General features: G+C 46.6%; 2 protein-coding genes across 8 annotated transcripts in view; both read right to left on the minus strand.

The window, feature by feature from the left end:
• LOC118076416 (acyl-CoA dehydrogenase family member 11) lies at positions 1 to 21,469 on the minus strand. 6 transcript variants are annotated; one of them, XM_088659481.1, is made up of 16 exons: positions 21,335 to 21,368; positions 21,090 to 21,193; positions 16,196 to 16,394; positions 14,957 to 15,189; positions 14,363 to 14,462; positions 13,043 to 13,160; positions 12,065 to 12,207; positions 11,306 to 11,455; positions 9,874 to 9,968; positions 8,753 to 8,852; positions 7,811 to 7,951; positions 7,518 to 7,610; positions 3,752 to 3,859; positions 2,511 to 2,682; positions 1,112 to 1,178; positions 213 to 484 (listed from the first exon to the last, which is right to left on the minus strand). In XM_088659481.1, the coding sequence occupies exons 2-16, from the start codon at positions 21,098 to 21,100 to the stop codon at positions 358 to 360; spliced, it is 1,857 nt and encodes a 618-aa protein (XP_088515607.1). In that variant the 5' UTR covers positions 21,101 to 21,193; positions 21,335 to 21,368; the 3' UTR covers positions 213 to 357. The 6 variants fall into 6 exon arrangements, 5 of the variants coding, with proteins under 5 accessions (XP_088515607.1, XP_088515609.1, XP_088515608.1 ...); XR_015947436.1 differs by lacking the exons at positions 21,090 to 21,193; positions 21,335 to 21,368 and adding an exon at positions 1 to 138 and having other exon boundaries at positions 280 to 484; positions 16,196 to 16,391; XM_088659483.1 differs by lacking the exon at positions 16,196 to 16,394 and having other exon boundaries at positions 21,335 to 21,469.
• The window catches only part of LOC132591118 (acyl-CoA dehydrogenase family member 11), a 19,320-nt gene continuing 18,718 nt past the window's right edge, over positions 21,268 to 21,869 (minus strand). For both annotated transcript variants that reach the window (XM_060269308.2, XM_060269310.2), the window contains one exon: positions 21,268 to 21,544. In XM_060269308.2, the coding sequence (XP_060125291.2) occupies positions 21,418 to 21,544 (127 nt within the window). In that variant the 3' untranslated portion in view covers positions 21,268 to 21,417. The remainder of the gene's footprint in view (positions 21,545 to 21,869) is intronic.

A 21,869-nucleotide genomic window follows, 5' to 3' on the forward strand; every position in this document is an offset into this window, starting at 1 on the left:
TAGAAGTTGATTTTGCTGAGTGGTCATAACATACCTGTATGTCATTAAGGTAGAGGCACAAAGAGTAACTTGGGGATCTGTTCAATTGTGACTTGCATCCAGCCTTGGGCTCATACACTCCTTTCCATATCCTCATGGCTGTTAAAAGTTAATAATTGAAAAGAGTTGAATGCACACACTTGAATGCAGTGTTTTGTGACAAGAAAGGGCTGTTTGTTTCTCAGCTTTCCACTTTTATTTACTGCAGTCTTTGCCAACTTACTTCAGAGTAAGCAATACCTTTTTATCAGAACTGTCTCTGTCCCCAGTAACTTCTTTTTTCCAGGATAGTGCATGGCATCTCTTCTGCCTTCCTTCTTACAGTCTTCCTTTCAGAACTGGGTGTTTGTCATAAACCAAGGAAGTATCCAGAGAAGCTGCTCCAGTGCTATAAGACCCAGCTTTGTCTTCACTGTCCACAGGGCACATGTCTTGGTGACACCATCTGTAAGAGTTGCCGCAAAGCCCTTTGTGTAAAACTGATTTAAACTGGAAATCTGGTTTTAAATTTTAAACCCATCAATGATTCTCCTACTGCATTAAGAAGAGGTGGTGAACTCTTGGCCTCCAGGCCATAGGTTTCCCACCGGGCTAAAGGTTTGCAAGAAACTGCCCTGATGTATGTTGGAAACTAAATACCATTTCTTTGCCATAAGCATCAACATTTAATATTTATATTTAGTGAAGAGATTTGAGACCATCTGCTCTGCCACCCATGTTCTGGAGCCTAATGATCACAAGGCACATGTGGTCACTTTAGAAAACCAAATAGGGCAGCCTACTGGATAGATTTGACGGACCACTCTGAAATGGGTTATGTGACCACCTTCCCACCAATATCACACAGCTCTGTCCTCTCATTATGTCCCTCTCTTCCTTCCCTACATGAATACAGCCTGGCTCTCTAGAGCCGAATGAGTTTGTCTGATCTAAACTGCTCCTCTTCAGCCTTGACAGCTGCACTGACTTTCAGAATTCAGGACTGCCGCCCTTTCTTAAGCAGATAAAAATATGAATATGTTTGTGCCATCTCAGAACTTGCTTTGGAGGATGGACTAAGCTTATTTAATACCTCTGAGCAGCATAGATGTCTGTGGCTGATGCATTCGGCCTGGCAGCATATTCCAGCAGGAGAACTCCTATGTAAAGCAAATATATAGGTGGTTAACATTATTCTGCAACAGCAGAGGGGAAACCTCTGGTCCAGCGGTCAAATATGGCTCTCAAGCACCTCTTAACTTGCCCCTTAAGACTCTCCCTAGACCCACCCCTTGCCACCCTTCTGTCATATCCTATTTGCATGTTTAGGCTGGCTGGAGTATTCCCTTGAGCTCTGATAATGCTGCTTGGCTGGAGGACAGGGGTGCATAGAAGGTACTCTATTGTAAAAGGTAAAATTTACATTTATTTCTCTACCACTTTGGGTTTGGGCCTTACTCACCACAGGTATGTGGTCCCTGAAAGGTTTCCCTGAATGGTATGTAACACTCTAACTGAAAAAAGTTCCCCATGCCTGTGGCAGAGAGATCTGCCAGTCATACATGAGTCATTCTGCCCCATGGACTAGTATAGACTAGTCTGTGAATATTCCTCCACCCCCGTATACACCTAATGCCACTAAAGTAACAGCAGTCCAAAGAACTAGTGCCATCTCTTTCCCACCCCTGCCTGGTGTTTTGTCTTTGCCAAACTTAATTCCAGAGGCAAAAGCTGGAAAATGAGGTTTAAACTAGAAGGTAATGAAGATAACATTTCCAGATGGGTGTATGCCTGAGGAAGTAGTCAATAGATCAGGTAGTCACAGGTGGTGGAACAGATAATGGCAGTGGTTGGGAGCAACAAGGAAAGGTGACCTGGCCATTGCTTTCTCTGAAATCTGATCACTGGCAGCCTGCTTGCTTAAAACTACAGCTGTTCACACGGACAGGAGATTGTGCATCCATCATCATCTTAAGAATTCTGAGACACGTTCTTAGGAACGATTATCTCAATGAAAATGAACTACCGTATTCCAGCTTGATGTGCCGGCTTTCCAATAAATTCAGTTCTGTGTTAGTAACTTAAATCTTTTTGATCTCCATTGATCTGGTACTACCTTTTTGTGTACTGCTATGTGACATATGATGTTAGTTGCACTAAGGGAGCCAGACTCTCCTTTGTATTGGGAACTAGAACACATTTTGTGCCTGTCAAAAATCCTCTTTTGATTGTCACAGTATTGGAAACAGCTGCTTTTCAATTATGGATTTCTTCTCCCTATCCTAAAGTAAATTTTAAAAAACCCACCTTTTAATCATTGCGCAATCAATTCAAAAAAATCCCACCTTTTAATAATTGCTCATAGACTCGCAATGCAGAGTTGTGTTGGAAGATCACCCAGGAATGCCTGGTGATCATAAGCTTCAGCCTACTGCACTGAATTATCCTGTAGTAAGCTGGCAAAGTGATTATTTAACAGCAATTTTCATTACCTCCATAGATCCGTGCCAGAGCATAGGCAAAGTCTCTTGCAGACAGCTGCATCCCGGCTTCCCCCTCTAGGCTTATTTTCTGAGTGAACTGTCTGAGTTTGTGGAGAGCATTTTGAACTATTTGCACAGAAAGTTCCAGTTCAGAGTCGCTAAGCGCCACCTTCAACCTGGCCTGCAAGGAAATCAATCACATGGTGATCAGTTTTTCTCGAAACAGCCACTACTGCTGTCCAATCTAAACCATCTTTTCAGCTGTTAGCAAATCTGAACAAAAGTTTACATTTTCCCCCAGGCAACTATGTTGATCTGAACAAGAAAGAGCCTTGGGGTGTTATCACATTGTGCAATGGGGAGGGGAGGGGAAGTCCATAGTCCTCCAGCTATTGCCAGACTATGCGTATCATTCCTGAATAGTGCCCATGCCAGCTAGCTGATGGAGACTCCAAATCCCATGTTGCAGCTTCCCAACCACACCTGGAGGGCCATGTCCCCCTCCCTTGGCATAGAATAAACACACATGATGTTAAGATGGAATGAAATACAAAAATGCAGCTGGGATCAAATATGTTAAACCTCTAGTCAGAGCTTTCCAAACTGTGTTTCGTGCCATGTTAGTGTGTCGGCTGCAGTGTGTAAGTGCAGCTGGTATAACTTTCCATTTGACAGCATGGTTAAGAATCAAGCCATCTATGCAAAATGCTATTGTCACCTCTTAATAGAGGCCTTCTCCTCAACCTGTTGCCCTCTGCATTTTGGACTACAACTCCTGTTTGCCCCTGCCAGCATGATGGTTAAAAGTATAGTGATTTCTTAAGAATCAGACCTTTAGGGTTTTGGCACCTGCCCTCTGCTCCCTTTGAACATTAGGTGCCACCTCTGTTGCCTCTTTGGTACCTGCGGAAGACCTTCCTATTTCAACAAGCCTTTTAAGTGGTTATATTTCCCAGTCTTCATATGAAGTTGAATGGTTTTTAGATGTTTGATTGTTTTATTGCTTGCTTACTGCCCTGGGCTCCTTTGTGTGGAAGGATAGAATATCAATTTAATAAAATTACACACACACACACCATCAGCCCCTTCTAGCACAACTCTGTTGGCCATGGCTGTTGGGAATTGCAGTCAAAACCATTTGGAGGGCACCAGGTTGGAAGGTAGGTATAGTTTAGGATTACATTTGTAGCAGTGACATTAAAAGTAATGAGTGTTGAGGAACACAGTAAACAGTGTTGAGGAATGCTCACCTGGGCAGTAGAGAAAAATGCATCCAGCACTTTCCCTTGGCTCTTGACAAGGGAGCGCAGAACATCCAGAGAGAGGATATTGGTTGTTCCTTCCCAGATAGTTAGCACCTGTCAGGGAGTCAGAGGAAAAAGTGGGACAGCAAACAAAATTAAAAGGGAAGCCAAAATCTAAGATGCTGGAGAAAAGTTGAAATGTTAGATTAGTAATGCATGGAAGAGTAAGAACAACTGCATGTCACTCCAGATGAAACATTGGTCCTGAAATTTCTGCAATCTATCAATCTCTGCTAATCTGTCACCCTCCAAATGTTTTGGACGACAACTCCCACCAGGTCTAGCATTACATGGCTGTGCTGGATGGGACTGCTAAAAATTGTAGTCCAAAAGAACCAGAGGGCTCAAAGCTGGCAAAGACTGAAGGAAATAAAAGTAGAAAGCTGATAAACAAATTGCCCTTTCTGGTCACAAAATACACTGGTCAGCAAGGTTTTTGAGTTGGAAAATGAGTAGCAGAGGATGCTGAGCTCTTTCCCGACAGGTGCTTTCTATCTCTGTGATGTTCCCACCCAGACTATATTAACAAGAAGCAGGCCATGATTTTTAGGGTGTGTGAGCCACACAGGGATTCCTGTCCCACCTGCCTGCTGCTGGGGGACTCTCAGCCCTGGAGTCTGGCCTCACCACTGTGTCCCCAGCCCCCTTGCTGAATGTCTGCCTGGCCAGCGTCGGGGTGGAGTGGGGATTTGCCAGCCAAGGGCCGTGTCAGTCAGCCAGGTTTCTCCCTGCATGGGTGGGCAGGGCCGTAGCCCCACTTGATTCTGGTGGCGAGGGATGAGCTAGCACGCAGGCTCCGTGAACCCTCCATGCCCCATGTGGGCACACCTAGTAGTATTGGTGGTGAGGGAAAGCCTGGCATGGTGGATTCTCTGGGCCCCGCGTGCCCTGCCCCCGCCCAGTGAGCACTCACCCCCAGCCACCAAAAACGGACAGAAGACTGCTGTTAACCAGTGAGAGTGGAATGGTGGCGCATGTCCTCATCTCTTCTCTGATGAAATGCAATCTCCCAAATATGTTTGCATAACTGTTCCTTGATAAGTACTTTTTGTAGCTGAGAACTGGTCCATCTTTCACAATCTACCAGCTGAGCTCATTTGTTACAGCACACAGAGGGTTGGGACATCTTAGGAGACTTACAATCTCACTGTTAACCAGTGAGAGTGGAATGGTGACATGCCCTCATCTCTTCTATGATGAAATGCAGTCTCCCAGATGTGGTTTGCAGTAGAGAAGGGATTGTAAGGGCTTCATTTCATGTTTCTGCAGTGTATCGTGTAGTCTGATCTTAACCTGGCCTATATCTAATTTGTAAACAGACATTTTGGGGGTGTTGCTTGATCTAGGGTAGGGTGGGCACTGCCCTCCAACTAATATTTGCATATCTATTCCTTGATAGTGCTCCTTGTAGCTGAAAACTGGTCAATTTTTCAGACTCTGCCAGCTGTGTTCATTTGTTACAGCAGACAGAGGGTTGGGATATCTTAGGATACTTATACCAGCTTACTATAAATATTCATCTTTGAAGAAATAACATTGCCACTGAGGAATTGTAACTAACTCATGATTAACACATGCCGTTAAATTTTAGTCCCTGGTATTTGGCGAGTAAATCCAGTTACAAGCTATAGGGACACAGTTTGAAGCTGCTCTTTCTATCAACAACTGGTGCATTCTTAATCCTGGAGAGGGAAACAGATACAGAGAGTACATTTTTGAACTGCAGAACTTTTACCTGGAAGAAGAGTGAAAATAGTTAATTCTAATGTGAGCTTAGACTTCTGTGATAAGCGATGTCTAAGCTCCGGAAGACTCTCCAAATAATGGAGCCACCACCAAGATTCTGAAGCCAGTTTTTGTCCCCTGCTCTACCTCAACAGCACTGCTATAAGATATACAGTAGGTTCAGGGGCGTACCCAGGATCAAAACTGGGGGGGCAAGCCATGGTCGTTCAGGGGCGGGGCCAAGGCACGGGAGGGGCCACAAAGTGGGAATGTGGGCGGGGCTACAGGGCCAGTGGGCCCGACGACTCTGAGGCGGCGGCTGCAGCCGCTAAATGAACCCCCTAAACTCTCTCACACGAAATTCCCCTGCTCTGAAGCAGGGCCATCTCTAGGCCCGGGTCTGGTGGCGTGGGGTGCCAAGCCACCAGGGGCGCCGCTGTGCCCGCTGAGAGGCGCGGCGGAGGCCGCCCCAGGCGCGCCTCTCAGCTGTTCATCGGCTTCAGGCTGCTTTCTGGAGGCGTGCGGGCCTGGGGCCGCCTCCTCCGCGTGCAGGGGCGTCGCAACAGGGGGCGGGCAGCACCCCCTGGCCCAGGGCCGGCCCTACAGCCAGGCTGGGTTGCGCAGGGCTTTAGCCCTCCAGGCGGCAACCGCGCTGTGAGCTGCGCCTGCCGTGCCGGGAAACGGGGCGGGGTGGGGGCACCAGAGGGATCCGTCACACCACGGTGCCAGGACGCTAGGTATGCTTAAGACGGCCCTGCTCTGAAAACACCGCTCCCATCCATTTACGGCTAGCCACCCCCCTGAAAAACCCCTTTGGGCCCCGCTTTCCCTCCTCGATGTCCCCCCGAAGCCTTGCCAGTTCCCACCCTATATATCTGGGATGGGGAAGGAGCTCAGAGGTCTGCTAGTCCTGGGGGGCCATCCCCCCGTGGCCTGGGAGGATACTGGGGCCCCCCCTCCCCGCCAAGCTGAGGCCCTCGAAGAAGAAGAAGAAGAAGCTGCCACCGCCGCCTCCCCATCGCAAGGGAGCAAAAGATGGGAAAGGTGGGGTGGCGCAGCGCAGCCAAGCGAGCAAGCGAGCCCCCCCAGCTGTGACCCTACGGTGGCGGCAGCGACTCCCCCGCCCTCAACGCCCCTCTCTCGGCAGGGGCAGCAAGGGAGAGCGGCGGGGGGGGCACATTGCAAAGAAGGAAACAGCAGCCAATGCCCGGAGAGGGCAATGCACGCAGGGGGAGCGGAGAGCTGTACCGCCCCCCAAGGCAGCTCCTTTCCTATTGCCGGGGGTGGGGGGCGGCGAGGAAGGGTCACTGCCGCTGGGCTACTCCTGCCGCCGGCAATCCAGCGCAAACGCCCCCACACAGCTTCCTTGCAGCAGCCACGACCACCGCCTTTGGGCGCCGCCCCCCACTCCTCCTTTGTGGGCTTCTGCCCGCCGAGGCTGAACTGGCTCCTGTCGGTGCACTTTCTCTCCCGGCCCAGGAGGAGTCTCAGTAGCAACTCCTAACTCAGGAGGGGGGGTAGGGGGGTGCGGAGGGAGGAAGGGGGCGATTCCCAGCCCGCGGCGCCGACGATCGCAGTGCAGCCTACCGGGAGTCAGAGCGTGGCAGTGGCTGCAACCAATGCAGGGAGCCGCGTCTCCTTCACTTGCCAGCCCAGCAGAACTCTTAGGCAGGAGAGGTTGCCGCCCGGCAGGGCTTTCCATTGGGAGGCGCGAAGGCTTTAGTGGGCGGGAATTGGTGCAAATGTAGGCAGGGCGGGCACCAGCAGCATGCACCAGCAGCATTTCCTCCCCCTCTCCCCTCCCGTGTCAACAAGCGAGGCGCCTGCGCAGGGTATTTGCTTCCCTAGTCGGGCCCGCAGTTTGGTCTTCTGGGGGGGCAGCTGCACCCCCTGCCCCATGCTGGGTACACCCATGAGTAGGTTGCTGAAAGAAGGAGAGGCTAAGAAAAATGCCCTTTTTTCAGGGTGTGGGTGTGTGACTTAATACCTGGGCATCCCGCAAAGCTCCTGCCAGGCCTGTATCTTCCATGTAGCCCTGCCCTCCAAAACACTCCAGCCCTTCTGAGATAACCGCAACAGCCTGCAAAAAAGACATCCAGAGATCTGCCCCGGTCTCACAACCACTTGGCCATTAAACAATTACCAACTTTAGTTCTTTCCTTTCCTTTCCTCTTCTCCCCCACAATTAGCATCTGGCTCCTATGTTAACCCTTCCTTGTTGCTTCAGAGCCCAATATGTAACTAAACCATGAAACCAAATTCTAGGCCTTGAAACACTACCTGTTTCCCAGTGTAAAGTTTGGCAACAGGCGTCAGCAGTCTAAGCATGTGCTGGTCTTGCTCAGTGTCCTTATTGGTTTCTTCCAGTCCAAGCAATCTCCCTATCTCCATCATCAGCAGGAATGCTCCTCGAGCTTGCACCTGCAGGAACAAGACAGCCTGGGATCATTGGGGCAGGGTGGAGAAGCACACAACGTTCTTACAACAAGTAAAACTCGGCTGGAGAAAAAAGGATTTCATATTGGGCAAGGGCTGTAGCTGAGTGGCAGAACACCTGGTTGGCATACAGAAAGTCCCCGGATCAATCCTTGGCATATCCTGGTAGGGTTCCCTGCCTGAAACACTGGAAAGCCAATGCCAGTTAATGTAGACAATAATGAACTAGATGGAAAATGATGTCTTACTCAGTATAAGGCAACTTCCTATGTCTTAATGATTTTAGCTTAGTGATAGAGCATTTGCCTAGCATGCATTAGGTCCCAGGTTTGATGCCAGACATATCCATGTAGGGCTGCCTGAAATCCTGGTTCAGTGCCCGACATATCCAGGTTACCTGCCAGAAATCCTGGAGAGCCATTGCCACCACCTCTGGTCACTTCTTTTTGCACTCCCACTGGTAAGCCCCCACCCCACCTTGAGACAGAGAAAAACACTACATACACAGGCATTTTGCTTTTCTAAGGGAGCTGCTGGATCCAACAGAATTCATCTGAGGTCTGAAAAGCACATGGAGCTGAAAGAGGCTGTAAGAAAGAACCTCACTCTTCCAACTTCCTCCTTCGGCTCTACCGTATGTGCTTTTCAAGGGAGAAAGAGGAAACCACCTTCACCTCATGACCAAGAAGAATGTGACTGTGGTGGGGAGTCTCATATGCTTTGTAGGTGGCAGGGGAAGACTTCAAGGGTCAAGGTCAAACCAAACCAGCACCTCCAAATGCTCACCTCCATTCGAGCCAAAGTCTGCATGTGCAACGGGTGAGCCTTCAGGGGTTTTCCAAAGGCTTCCCTCTTGGTGGCATAATCCCTTGCCAGGGTGATCACTCTGGAGATGGAAGGTAATTTTTAGCTAATTGAATGCACTTGGCTATTTTTCCTGTATTCCTCTCATATCATGCTGTAATTATGCTTTAGATGCACCACTTTGTTGCTCACATACAACAAACACCCTACCCCCTAGATAGCTCTGATTCACAACACAAAGTCAGGGAGGATTCTTGTTAGCTGGCAAGCCCATTGGGAGATCACTCAAATCTGGCTTCAGAAAGTGGCAGAATTTGGAGCAAGGCCTCTCCTGATGACCTTAGTGCTCAAAAAAGGTCACATGTGAGAAGACACACCCCAAAGTCACAAAGGCCACAGCTGTTGAGTGACTAACCTGTGGCCCTCCAGATGTTGCTGGACTACAACTTGCACCAGCCCCAGCCAGCATCGCCAATGGTCAGAAATGATGGAAGCTGTAGTCCAGCAACATCTGGAGGGTCTCAGGTTCCCCACTCTTGCTCTGATTGAGGTAGCTAATTGTAGCTCACAAGCAATACAGTGGTGCCTCGCTTAACGAATGCCCTGCTTAACGAAATTTCCGCTTAATGAAAGGTTTTTTCTAGCGGAGGTTGCCTCGCTAGACGAATTCGTTTTATGAAAAATTCGTCTAGCGAATCGCGGTTTCCCATAGGAATGCATTGAAATTCAATTAATGCGTTCCTATGGGCAAATATATATATATATAAATTCAATGCATTCCTATGGGATTCACTAGACAAATTTTTCGTTATAAGACCCGTGGAACGAATTAAATTCTTCTAGCGAGGCACCACTGTAGTTTTATTTGAGAGATAGTAACGTGGAAGTTACCATCTGCACCATACACCGCATGTACATGATTCTCCCAAAGGAATCCTGGGAACTGTAGTTTACTACCACAATTTGGAAACCAGGAGTTTTAAACAGCATTTTTACAGCTAACCTCATCTTACTTTAATGCTTATTCAGACAGCAGCATGATTGGAAGAGCCATAACTAAGACCAAGGGCCCAGTAGGTCTTAGGGAAGGGGACATGAATTACCTTCTCATGCATGCAACTGCAGCAATGACATTGTGGATCCTAGAGATGGTCAGCATGTTTACAATGGAAGCCACACCCCGGCCCTCCACAGAGATCTGAAAGCATGAAACAGAAAAAAACAGAATAAGGTTAATTAGCATGGACTGGGTTGCAGTTTTGTAACAGGAAATCTATTTGCTTTCTCTCATTTTCTCCCTGGGGCATAAAACCCTATACAGTTTTACTCTGGAAGCCAAACGGAATCCATTCCAGAAGTCCGTTCGACTTCCAAAATGTTCATTAACCAAGGCGCTGCTTCCAATTGGCTGCAGGAAGCTCCTGCAGCCAATTGGAAGCCGCGGAAGCCACGCCAGACATTCGGGTTCCAAAGAACGTTCGCAAGCAGGAACACTCACTTCTAGGTTTGCGGTGTTCGAGAGCCAAAACAATCGACTTGCAAGGCGTTTGTCAACTAAGGTACAACTGTAATAACCTTTCCGCCTGCCCATAATTCCTAACCAGAGCAGTGGGAGCTATGCACAAATTCTTCAGTCAAGAAATATGTACACACAGTACAGTTGCATAGATATATATCTAGCCATAAGGAGGGGAAGAGCAGCTTTTGGTGGATTGGACCAAAGGCAATCAGAAAGCAGTTTACACACACCCACACCCACACCCACACACCCCTTTGTACAATAGGCTACTTTCAACACACACACCCCTTTATTCTCCATCCAGACAAACAAACACCATTATTGGAGTTCAAGGACACATTCCACCCTGGCCAGGAAAAAAAACCCTTGGGGTATAAAGCAGGGCCAGTAGGGTATGTGGCCTGAGGAGTTTGAAGGCTCAGAGAGAAAGACCTGGAACACCGCATTTGGCCTCCAGGTCTGAGGTTCCCCATTTGTGAGGAGATTGGAAGGTAGAGGCTACAGAGTGCATTGGGAAATCCTGTGAAGGATGCTGAAGCCTCACCCCGCCATTCTACCCTGCACATGGATATACCAAAGAGGCCTGCTCTTAGTCTTCCTCTGAGTACCATAGTACTCCAGAAGGCATTGTTCAACAGGTTTGGTGCTATTTCTTTTTTGCTAGTAACTTGGTTTTCCTAAGGAGGCTGAAATTCTCATCCATAATAATAAATAATAATAATAATTTATTATTTATACTCCGCCCATCTGGCTGGGTTTCCCCAGACACTCTGGGCGGCTTCCAACAGAAATATTAAAATACACTAATTACTTAAAGAATAATAGCTTCCCTAAACAGTGCTGTTTTGGCTGTGTGATGTCTGCTTCTGTCCCTGCATGGCAGCTCCAAGCATGGGCAAAATCCACAGAGAGCTGCCCTGCTCCAGAACACCTTCCTTTCATTTGTCTCATACCAGGGAAGTAGAAACTGAGCTTTGGAGGAAGTTTTCCTCCGCACCTTTTTCTCTTTTGCTCACCTTGAGTGTCTTGGCTCCATTTAGGAGCAGCTCCGCGGTCGGCAGTTGCCTTGTGCCCAGCTTGTCTTTCAGTCGTTGTATCTCAATCCCATTCAGCTTCCCTTCCTCATCGCGCATCTTCAGGTAGAACAGAGACAGACCTTTGGAGCCCTGCAGCCAAGAATGCAAGGGTGAGAAACACTGACTGGTAACAAGGAGAATGGAGCTAGAATGAATGCATTGTGCAATACATTACTGCAGCAATGGGGAACGTCCAGCCTGTGAACAAAATTAGGCCAGGCAAGGGTTCTCTTTGGCCTGTGAAGCTGTTTTCTGCAATCCAAGCCCACCTGATCCTCACCTGACATCATATGTGAAATGAGTATGTGGCAGGTAAAGACATGGCTGTAAGGGGACAATCAGGATCCTTAAAGTGTACTACTCTGGATAGTTTCTTGGCAAACAAGGTTTGCTGTCAGTGTTGATCAACTGTTTGATGGTGTTGCAAGTCCTGCAGGGACTGGATATGCTACAGAGTTCTCAAGTGGGAGCTTCTTAGTGCAGCTGATTCCTGCCCAAAGTGGGTTCTTGCTATAAGCGCTGATCAGCTGATTAACACAGCAAGGCCCAATGGATCATGTGATGTCAGGTGAGTGGCAGGTAAGTGGCCCCAATGCCTGTCAAAATGGCCAGTGGCGGACTCTGTTTCTCACCCCACTTCCACATTACTGATTACTGCTTGTGAGCTGGTCCTTCAGTTTCCCCAGCTAGGAATCTGACCTGCTGTATTTGTCCATCTGCAGTCATGCTCCTTGCCAGTGTCAAAGTTATATCTGAATCGGTGGCCGAAGTAAACCATTTCAAGCCATGGAGACTGTAGCTGCCATCAGGGAGTTCCAGGGCAACTGTCTCTGTGCCATTAGCTGCAAGAAAAGAACACCCATTCTTAGCTGCTGCTGATCTTCACAAATAACCAGCACTGGCTTCAAGCTGAAGAAAAAGCAACATTATCATTCAGCAGTGTAGCCAAGAAAGGAAGGTGACACCTCAAGAAACTTTGGGGAAAGGCCATGGCACCTGCTTCATATACAGATGTTCCCAGGATCAAAACCCGGCATCTATAGGTAGGGCTGGCAAAGACCCTGGACAACAGCTGCCAGTTCATGTAGACAATACTGTATAAGGCAGCTTCCTATGTTCTTAAGGTGAAACTCAAGCAATAGGTAAACTTAAGGAGCTATAATGTTTGCAATCCATAGGGTTGGCTATATCCTACCCACCAGCAATGTTGTCATGGTGATTACTATGGGCCTGGCCTATGTGACATACTGGTAATAATAATAATTTATTATTTATGCCCCACCCATCTGGCTGGGTTTCCCCAGAAGCCTGCGGATAGATCTGAGTTTAAGTTTCACAGAATCACATGAGAAAGCATTAGAAACTATCATATTTTATTCATATAGTCATGGTGGTGCTATGAATTAATTGAATTTTTAAACTGTGAGACTGCACATGCTTAGAGTATTATCTTTCTTATTACCAGGTTGGTAAATTGTTTTTCATTTGTTCATTTTTCTTCTCCATTAGAAGTGTGGAAGCAGACATTATACACATGGCCATCTAAAGGACCTCTTCCCATGCCTCAACAGACCATTAGGCTGATGGTATAACCTTATCTAGCTGCACCACTACTCATTTCTTAAGGCATTTTGTATTGCACTCTGTGTCAGACTTCCTACTTTGGGGTATACTTACCAACATCAGAGCCCCCTCTGCGTTCAGTCATCCACTGGCCGGAAGTCCAGAATTTGGCAGGGTCACGTGATGTCAAGTGGAAAAAACCTTCTTCGAGGGGCTTGGGGATCCCCAAGGACTGTTCAGAGTTGCAGGAAACAGACGGGAGAAAGAAAAACAATCAGGATTTCCTCTTGTGGCTCCTTCCACAGCAGCCCAAAGCTCATTTGTCCTGTCATTTGTTGCTCCTCCCTCATTATTCCTCTGCATGCTTTGGGAGATCAGGTGGGAGGAGAGCTGGTCTCAGCAAGAGGGGGAGACTCTCTAGATTCTGCAGCAGCCTGCCTCATTTCTGTCCCCTGGCCCCATTCCTCTGACACCTCTGAGTCTCGACTGCCCTCTGTCACAGCCTCTTCCTGCTCACTAAACCCTGTTCCTTATTCAGATTTTGACACCTTCCTCTAATCATGCATCATTGTCCCACCACAAATGCCCTGGCACTGAGCCTTCTTCACCTTGTGATTCCCTTGCTGGTGCCTCCCACCACTCCTCTGCATCCAACCAGTCCATGACAGTCTGGCTAGGGTTCGGTGAGATGCAAAGTCAGGCAAGGGAGCTTCTCCACAGAGTTCTTATACCAACAACTCCAGATAGTCAGGATTAGACTTTGGTCTTCTAAATTTCAATGGCGCCCTGTGCAAGGCCAAAATTCGGAGCCCCTCCCCGTGGCCTCTTGCCTTCCGTTCTGCTCTGTTCACTGTGGTGCCCTTCGGGCTCAGAGCCCAGTGTGGTGGAACCAGTTGCTCTGCCAAAGATCTGCCTCTGAGATAAGGACCAAAAGGTTTTTCAGCAGAGCTGGCTGATATGCATCACTTTGGATTTAAGCAGAGCCAGGATGCCACATATGCACCAGTTTTGCTAACTCCCAATCTGGCCTTATTAGGGAAGGCCTTGGGGAACTGAGGAATATGTCTTATATAGAGCCAGACAATTAGCATAGTTCAGTATTAGTTTAGCATAGGCATCCCCAAACTTTGGCACTCCAGATGTTTTGGACTACAATTCCCATCTTCCCCGACCACTGGTCCTGTTAGCTAGGGATCATGGGAGTTGTAGGCCAAAACATATGGAGGGCCGCAGTTTGGGGATGCCTGGTCTAGCAGCTCTCCAAAGTTTCTAAATAATAGTGTTGTGAATGGGGTTTTGTTTTTTTGGTAAGGAAAATTTATGGGTAGGGTGTTTTACTTTGGTAGCAACATTCCAGAAATGAATCTCTGACAGTCTAATTCAGAGCAATGCAATATAGTGTTCTACCTGCTGAGCACTGACTTGTGATCTCACCTCTATTACTTTTGCTGCTCCATCAGTCATGGCCAGAGGACACGAAAAAATACCAGAAGAAGGTGCGAAAAGGTACAGTTTGGCAATCTGATGAATGCGGCTGTGGAAGGAGAAACAAAGGGGAAAATATATTTGTTATAGAGAGATGTCAGCTACACAAGAACACAAAAAGAGCTTGGCTAAAGGCCTATCAGGTTCAGCACTCTGTTTTCACCATGGCCAAGCAGATGCCTCAATGGGAAGCTCACAAGCAGGACATGAGTGCAACAGCAGTCTTCCCACTTCCAATTACCAGGAGATGGTGTTCAGAGGCATACTGCCTTCGACCATGGAAGCAGAACATAGCCATCGTAGCTAGTAGCCATTGATAGTAGCCTTACATGAATCTGTCTTGCTATCTTTTAAAGCCATCCAAATCGGTGGCCAATCATTACATGCTGTGGGAGTTCTACTGTGGGAGTGCTTTCATCTAGAAAAGTGTCACCATCCCCACTGTAGGGACATTTCATTTTGAATGGCACTGGAGGTATATGGACATGTTCACCACCCTGAAGTGTGGCCAACTGAGTCTGCAGGTGTCAACTAAATTTGTACCTCCAGTTAGAGTATCTCCTCTCATAAGCTTCAGCAATCAGCCCCTCCTCAGCCGAGATCTCCTTCATCCTCTTCCAGGCTGGGCAGGTGATAATTTCATCCACACGCCGCCCCCAGGCATCAAACTGCTTAAGTTGTGGAGGGTTTAACTCACACTCGCGTCCCAGGAGATCAATTTCATCCTTCACACGAGTCCCAAACTGTTCAAGGTCCAAACTTACATCAGCAAACACCTGCAAAGTAAAAGAATGTGGGCAGATGGACAAGTATGTATGTATGTATGTATCTATGTATAAATAAATAAATAATAAAATAAAAACAAAACATCACAGCAAGCAGAACATAAAACAAAGTATTGGGCTCCCTGTATGACCTCACTGGTCTCTGGTACTGTTCCTTTTAAACTGAGTATTATGTACTGCTGCTATTTGAAATGGTCTTATGCTATAAACTAAGAATCAACCCTGCCGCCTGTACTTTTGGACTTTCCTTGGAGACATGGCTTGGGAGACTGTCTTGCAATTTAAAAATTTACTACTTAATAACTGCACGTACATAATGACCCATACATACCGTAGTTCACCTTTCACCTGCTTCAACTAGCGAGGTTTGTTTTTAACTGCAGACAGCAGCTTGGGAACAGGGCAAACTGCTGGCTTCTTGCATAACTTTTAAGCAAAGAACAAACAGCCATTTGGCTTTTAAATCAGTGGAGGACAAGATAGGTAAAGGTAAACCTGACCATTAGGTCTAGTCATGACCGAAATGTCACAGGATTGGGTCCATCTGGCTGCCCATCTTCTTCTTCTTCCTCCTCCTCCTCCGCCTCCTTTGTGTCACAGTTGCTCCTTATAGAACTCAGCAGGGAGGTGGATGGGGACAAACCTAAAATTGGCTCTGGCATCACCTGCTGTGGGGTTTCCTGCCTTCCACTCTACCAGTCTTAAAGGGAATCAACCACCACCTGTTTGGATACTCTAAATGTCCTATATGTGAAGGATGTAATGTAATTGCTTTTGTTTAAATCAGAGGAAGTAATCAAATCTGTGTAAATTGTCTGTGCAAACGAGCTGTGATACTTGCATTGTAGGGAGTTGGATGAGATTAACCTTGAAGTCCCTTCTAATTCTACAATTCTAGGAGTCTCTAGAGGTCACAGAACATTGTGTGTGTGCACGCGCGCATGCCTTAAATATATATGTGTGTCTATATATATAATATAATATATAAAATACAGACCTCAGTGGGTAGCTGTGATTTCAAGTAATCCTGAAGAAAAGCATCTTCCAGGTATGGATTTCCAATCCTAGGCTGTTCTTGACAAAAGACTCCAATTTCTTTCCTGGAAGAAAGCTCCCTTGGGTGTTGTGAGGAGCATTTTCGATCCATGGGCTCCACTTGCTGATTCCAGCACTTTTGATTCCCTGCTTGCCCTAAGCTTTGCAACCAAAAATTGCAGTTTGACAGCTTCGGCTTGCAAGGCGTCCACATGACCAAAGCCAACCAACCAACCAAAAGCCAAAAAGCAAACCAAAAGCAATTGAAAAAGAACATAGTGTCCGTGTTTGTTTCACCTTGCACCACCTCCCGCCTCCAACAACATGACTAAAAACTGAAACAAAGTTCCTGCAAGGAGGTTCAGTAAAGGCTGAAGCCAAAACCGGGATGCTCCTGCGTGCATAAACAAGTTTTTAAAAAGACAGCTTCTCTGCGGAGGAGGTGGCAGCGGAGCTGGCGGAGCAGATTCCCTCCCTCGACCCGATCCAACTTTATTTGCAAGAAAATAGGAAGCTGCCCCTTAGTCCGTCGAGCGCAGTATTGTCCACAAACCCTGGCAGCAATCGCTCTCCAGGTTTTCAGGCAGGAAGTCTCTCCCAGCCCAGCCTTGGAGATAGATGCTTTGAGGCACTGAACCCGGATTAATGCTTTAATATGAAACTAAATGGGCTAGATTATGGAGAAAGCTAGAGAGTTCCAGAAAAACGTCTACTTCTGCTTCATTGACTATGCAAAAGCCTTTGACTGTGTCGACCACAGCAAACTATGGCAAGTTCTTAAAGAAATGGGAGTGCCTGATCACCTCATCTGTCTCCTGAGAAATCTCTATGTGGGACAAGTAGCTACAGTTAGAACTGGATATGGAACAACTGATTGTTTCAAAATTGGGAAAGGAATACGACAAGGTTGTATATTGTCTCCCTGCTTATTTAACTTATATGCAGAATTCATCATGCGAAAGGCTGGACTAGATGAATCCCAAGCCGGAATTAAGATTGCCGGAAGAAATATCAACAACCTCAGATATGCAGATGACACAACCTTGATGGCAGAAAGCGAGGAGGAATTAAAGAACCTTTTAATGAGGGTGAAAGAGGAGAGCGCAAAATATGATCTGAAGCTCAACATCAAAAAAACCAAGATCATGGCCACTGGTCCCATCACCTCCTGGCAAATAGAAGGGGAAGAAATGGAGGCAGTGAGAGATTTTACTTTCTTGGGCTCCTTGATCACTGCAGATGGTGACAGCAGTCACGAAATTAAAAGACGCCTGCTTCTTGGGAGAAAAGCAATGACAAACCTAGACAGCATCTTAAAAAGCAGAGACATCACCTTGCCGACAAAGGTCCGTATAGTTAAAGCTATGGTTTTCCCAGTAGTGATGTATGGAAGTGAGAGCTGGACCATCAAGAAGGCTGATCGCCGAAGAATTGATGCTTTTGAATTATGGTGCTGGAGGAGACTCTTGAGAGTCCCATGGACTGCAAGAAGATCAAACCTATCCATTCTTAAGGAAATCAGCCCTGAGTGCTCCCTGGAAGGACAGATCGTGAAGCTGAGGCTCCAATACTTTGGCCACCTCATGAGAAGAGAAGAATCCTTGGAAAAGACCCTGATGTTGGGAAAGATTGAGGGCACTAGGAGAAGGGGACGACAGAGGACAAGATGGTTGGACAGTGTTCTCGAAGCTACGAACATGAGTTTGACCAAACTACGGGAGGCAGTGCAAGACAGGAGCGCCTGGCGTGCTATGGTCCATGGGGTCACGAAGAGTCGGACACGACTAAACGACTAAACAACAACAAATGGGCAGAGGTTTCCGTCAGGTGGAGGTTTTTCCCCCTTCATGTCAAATAGAATCCTACTTAAATTCAGCGCCCGCCTGAAGAGACCGTTGGAGTCGACCGTTGAATTTAGGCGGGAAGTGGGCAGGATTCTATTCTGCCTGAAGGGAAATTGCGGCTTTCCCTCCCACCATCGCAAAACTCCCACAGATATATAGGAAAGGAAAGGTGCCCCTTAAATTAAAATCACTTTTCTACTGCTGTGCTATGAAGAGTTTTGAGTCTTCCTATTTTTATTTTAACCCAAAAAACCTTTCAAAACCTTCTCGTGTATATATATGCGCACACTGCGTTGTACAAAATGCTGCCATGCATGTGCTATGAGAGACACTGGTGTACTACACAGATACATCCCTCATTGTTCACACAAGAAGCATCACCAATTGGGTATTCTGCTTGAGGTGTGTTCACTATCTCAGTGGCAGGCAGTAGGTAAGCTCTACAGCATTAAATGACTTTTTCTGCACTCCCAACATACCATATAAATCTCCCAGTTTACCATATAAATCTGCTATAAATTTCTTTCTCCTTACTCCCTTTAAGCGGCCCAGCCAAGTATCCCACCATAAAACTAGAACTCTTCCTAGCACTTTTCTTTCATCTGATCTGTTTTGGCAAGAATCTCCATGTTTATAGCCTTCTCTGTCATCTCCCCTGAGAGCTCCATCACACTCTCTGTGTGTAAACCATCTTGCAGGTGGGAGAGACTTGATATGAACATTTGACCTGTAGTCTTTGGTCTGTCTGGTGAGGCTACCTGGAGCCGCCAATCCCTGGATTCCTTTGTGGTTCATTAGGAGCTGCTAACACCCATCTGTTGTCTTTGTCCATGGAGTTCTCTTGACAGGGATACTGCAGTGGCTTGCCAGTTCCTGCTCCAGGTGGATCACGTTTAGTCAAAACTCTCCACTATGACATTTCCCTCTTGGGTGGCCCTGCACGGCATAGCTCATAGCTTCTCTGAGTTATCCAAGCTCCTTCGCCATGTCAAGGCAGTGATCCATGAAGAAGCAAAATAATAAGAAGAAATAATGAACAAAAGTGGAAAGGACCTAACAGAAGCAGAAGACATCAAGAAGAGGTGGCAAGAATACACAGAGGAATTATACGAGAAGGATATGGAGGTCTTGTACACCCCAGGTAGTGTGGTTGCTGACCTTGAGCCAGACATCCTGGAGAGTGAAGTCAAATGGGCCTTAGAAAGCACTGCTAATAACAAGGCCAGTGGAAGTGACGATATTCCAGCCGAACTATTTAAAATTTTAAAAGATGATGCTGTTAAGGTGCTACACTCAATATGACAGCAAGTTTGGAAAACTCAGCAGTGGCCACAGGATTGGAGATCAGTCAGAACTGGATATGGAATAACTGATTGGTTCAAAACCGGGATAGGAGTACTTGTGTCCCTGCTTATTTAACTTATATGCAGAATTCATCATGCGAAAGACTGGACTGGATGAATCCTAAAATGGAATTAAGATTGCCGGAAGAAATATCAACAACCTCAGATATGCTGATGACACACCCTTGATGGCAGAAAGTGAGGAGGAATTAAAGAACCTTTTAATGAGGGTGAAAGAGGAGAGCGCAGAATATGGTCTGAAGCTCAACATCAAAAAAACTAAGATCATGGCCACTGGTCCCATCACCTCCTGGCAAATAGAAGGGGAAGAAATGGAGGCAGTGAGAGATTTTACTTTCTTGGGTTCCATGATCACTGCAGATGGTGACAGCAGTCACAAAATTAGAAGACGCCTGGGAGAAAAGCAATGACAAACCTAGACAGCATCTTAAAAAGCAGAGACATCACCTTGCCGACAAAGGTCTATATAGTTAAAGCTATAGTTTTCCTAGTAGTGATGCATGGAAGTGAGAGCTGGATCATAAAGAAGGCTGATCGCCAAAGAATTGATGCTTTTCAATTATGGTGCTGGAGGAGACTCTTGAGAGTCCCAGGGACTGTGAGAAGATGAAACCTATTCATTCTGAAGGAAATCAGCCCTGAGTGCTCACTGGAAGGACAGATCCTGAAGCTGAGGCTCCAATATTTTGGCCACATCATGAGAAGAGAAGACTCTCTGGATATCAGCCCTCAGTGCTTACTGGAAGGACAGATCCTGAAGCTGAGGCTCCAATACTTTGGCCACCTCATGGGAAGAGAAGACTCCCAGGAAAAGACGCTGATGTTGGGAAAGATGGAAGGCACAAGGAGAAGGGGACAACAGAGGACAAGATGGTTGGACAGTGTTCTCGAAGCCACCAACATGAGTCTGACCAAACTGCAGGGTTGCAGCCTAAGTGCTTGCAAATTGGAAAGGTTCCTAGGGTTTAAACAGAGTCTCTTTGGTTTGCAGCAGTTATATGGGCAAAGACAGAGCCTTCGGAACTTACACACACACACTCACACAGCTTTGTAACCTATATAATTTAACCCTGTTATTATGTGTGTGTGTTGACAAGTGTACATGAAATGTAACTGGGAGATATGCAGATGTCCAATGGAGGAGCCACATTCCAAACTTTTTGACACACTGCTGCGCTGCCTTTTCTCAAAAGCACTCAGTATTCTATTTATGCCCCTTCTGAAGATAAAACAAGAGCCCCACAGTTGGATCATGTCAAAGGTACATCTAGTCCAGCATCCTCTTTCCAACGGTAGACAACCAGATGCCTCTGAGAAGCCCATCAGCAAGCCTTTACTCACTGTTTCTGAGCTGGTATTGAGGCATGGCACCTTTGAACTTGGAGGGTGCATGCAAACCATCATGACTAGTTGCCACCGATAGCCTTATCCTCCATGAATTTATCTAATCCTCTTTAAAAGCCTTTTAAGCTTTAGTGGCCATACAATATCTGGTGGTATCAAGCAATTTCTAAAGCAACCATTTTCTGTATGCAGAGAACTTGTCACACTCTGAAAGCAATCCTCTGCCACTGTCCTTGCAAGGGAAGATTTGGTTTATATTCCATAATGAGCTAGAAGTTGATTTTGCTGAGTGGTCATAACATACCTGTATGTCATTAAGGTAGAGGCACAAAGAGTAACTTGGGGATCTGTTCAATTGTGACTTGCATCCAGCCTTGGGCTCATACACTCCTTTCCATATCCTCATGGCTGTTAAAAGTTAATAATTGAAAAGAGTTGAATGCACACACTTGAATGCAGTGTTTTGTGACAAGAAAGGGCTGTTTGTTTCTCAGCTTTCCACTTTTATTTACTGCAGTCTTTGCCAACTTACTTCAGAGTAAGCAATACCTTTTTATTTTATCAGAACTGTTTCTGTCCCCAGTAACTTCGTTTTTCCAGGATAGTGCATGGCATCTCTTCTGCCTTCCTTCTTACGATCTTCCTTTCAGAACTGGGTGTTTGTCATAAACCAAGGAAGTATCCAGAGAAGCTGCTCCAGTGCTATAAGACCCAGCTTTGTCTTCACTGTCCACAGGGCACATGTCTTGGTGACACCATCTGTAAGAGTTGCCACAAAGCCCTTTGTGTAAAACTGATTTAAACTGGAAATCTGGTTTTAAACTTTAAACCCATCAATGATTCTCCTACTGCATTAAGAAGAGGTGGTGAACTCTTGGCCTCCAGGCCATAGGTTTCCCACCGGGCTAAAGGTTTGCAAGAAACTGCCCTGATGTATGTTGGAAACTAAATACCATTTCTTTGCCATAAGCATCAACATTTAATATTTATATTTAGTGAAGAGTTTTGAGACCATCTGCTCTTCCACCCATGTTCTGGAGCCTAATGATCACAAGGCACATGTGGTCACTTTAGAAAACCAAAT

The sequence above is a fragment of the Zootoca vivipara genome, chromosome 16, assembly GCF_965207765.1.
Source record: "Zootoca vivipara chromosome 16, rZooViv2.hap1.1, whole genome shotgun sequence".
In the NCBI taxonomy this organism is placed as follows: Eukaryota; Metazoa; Chordata; class Lepidosauria; order Squamata; family Lacertidae; genus Zootoca; species Zootoca vivipara.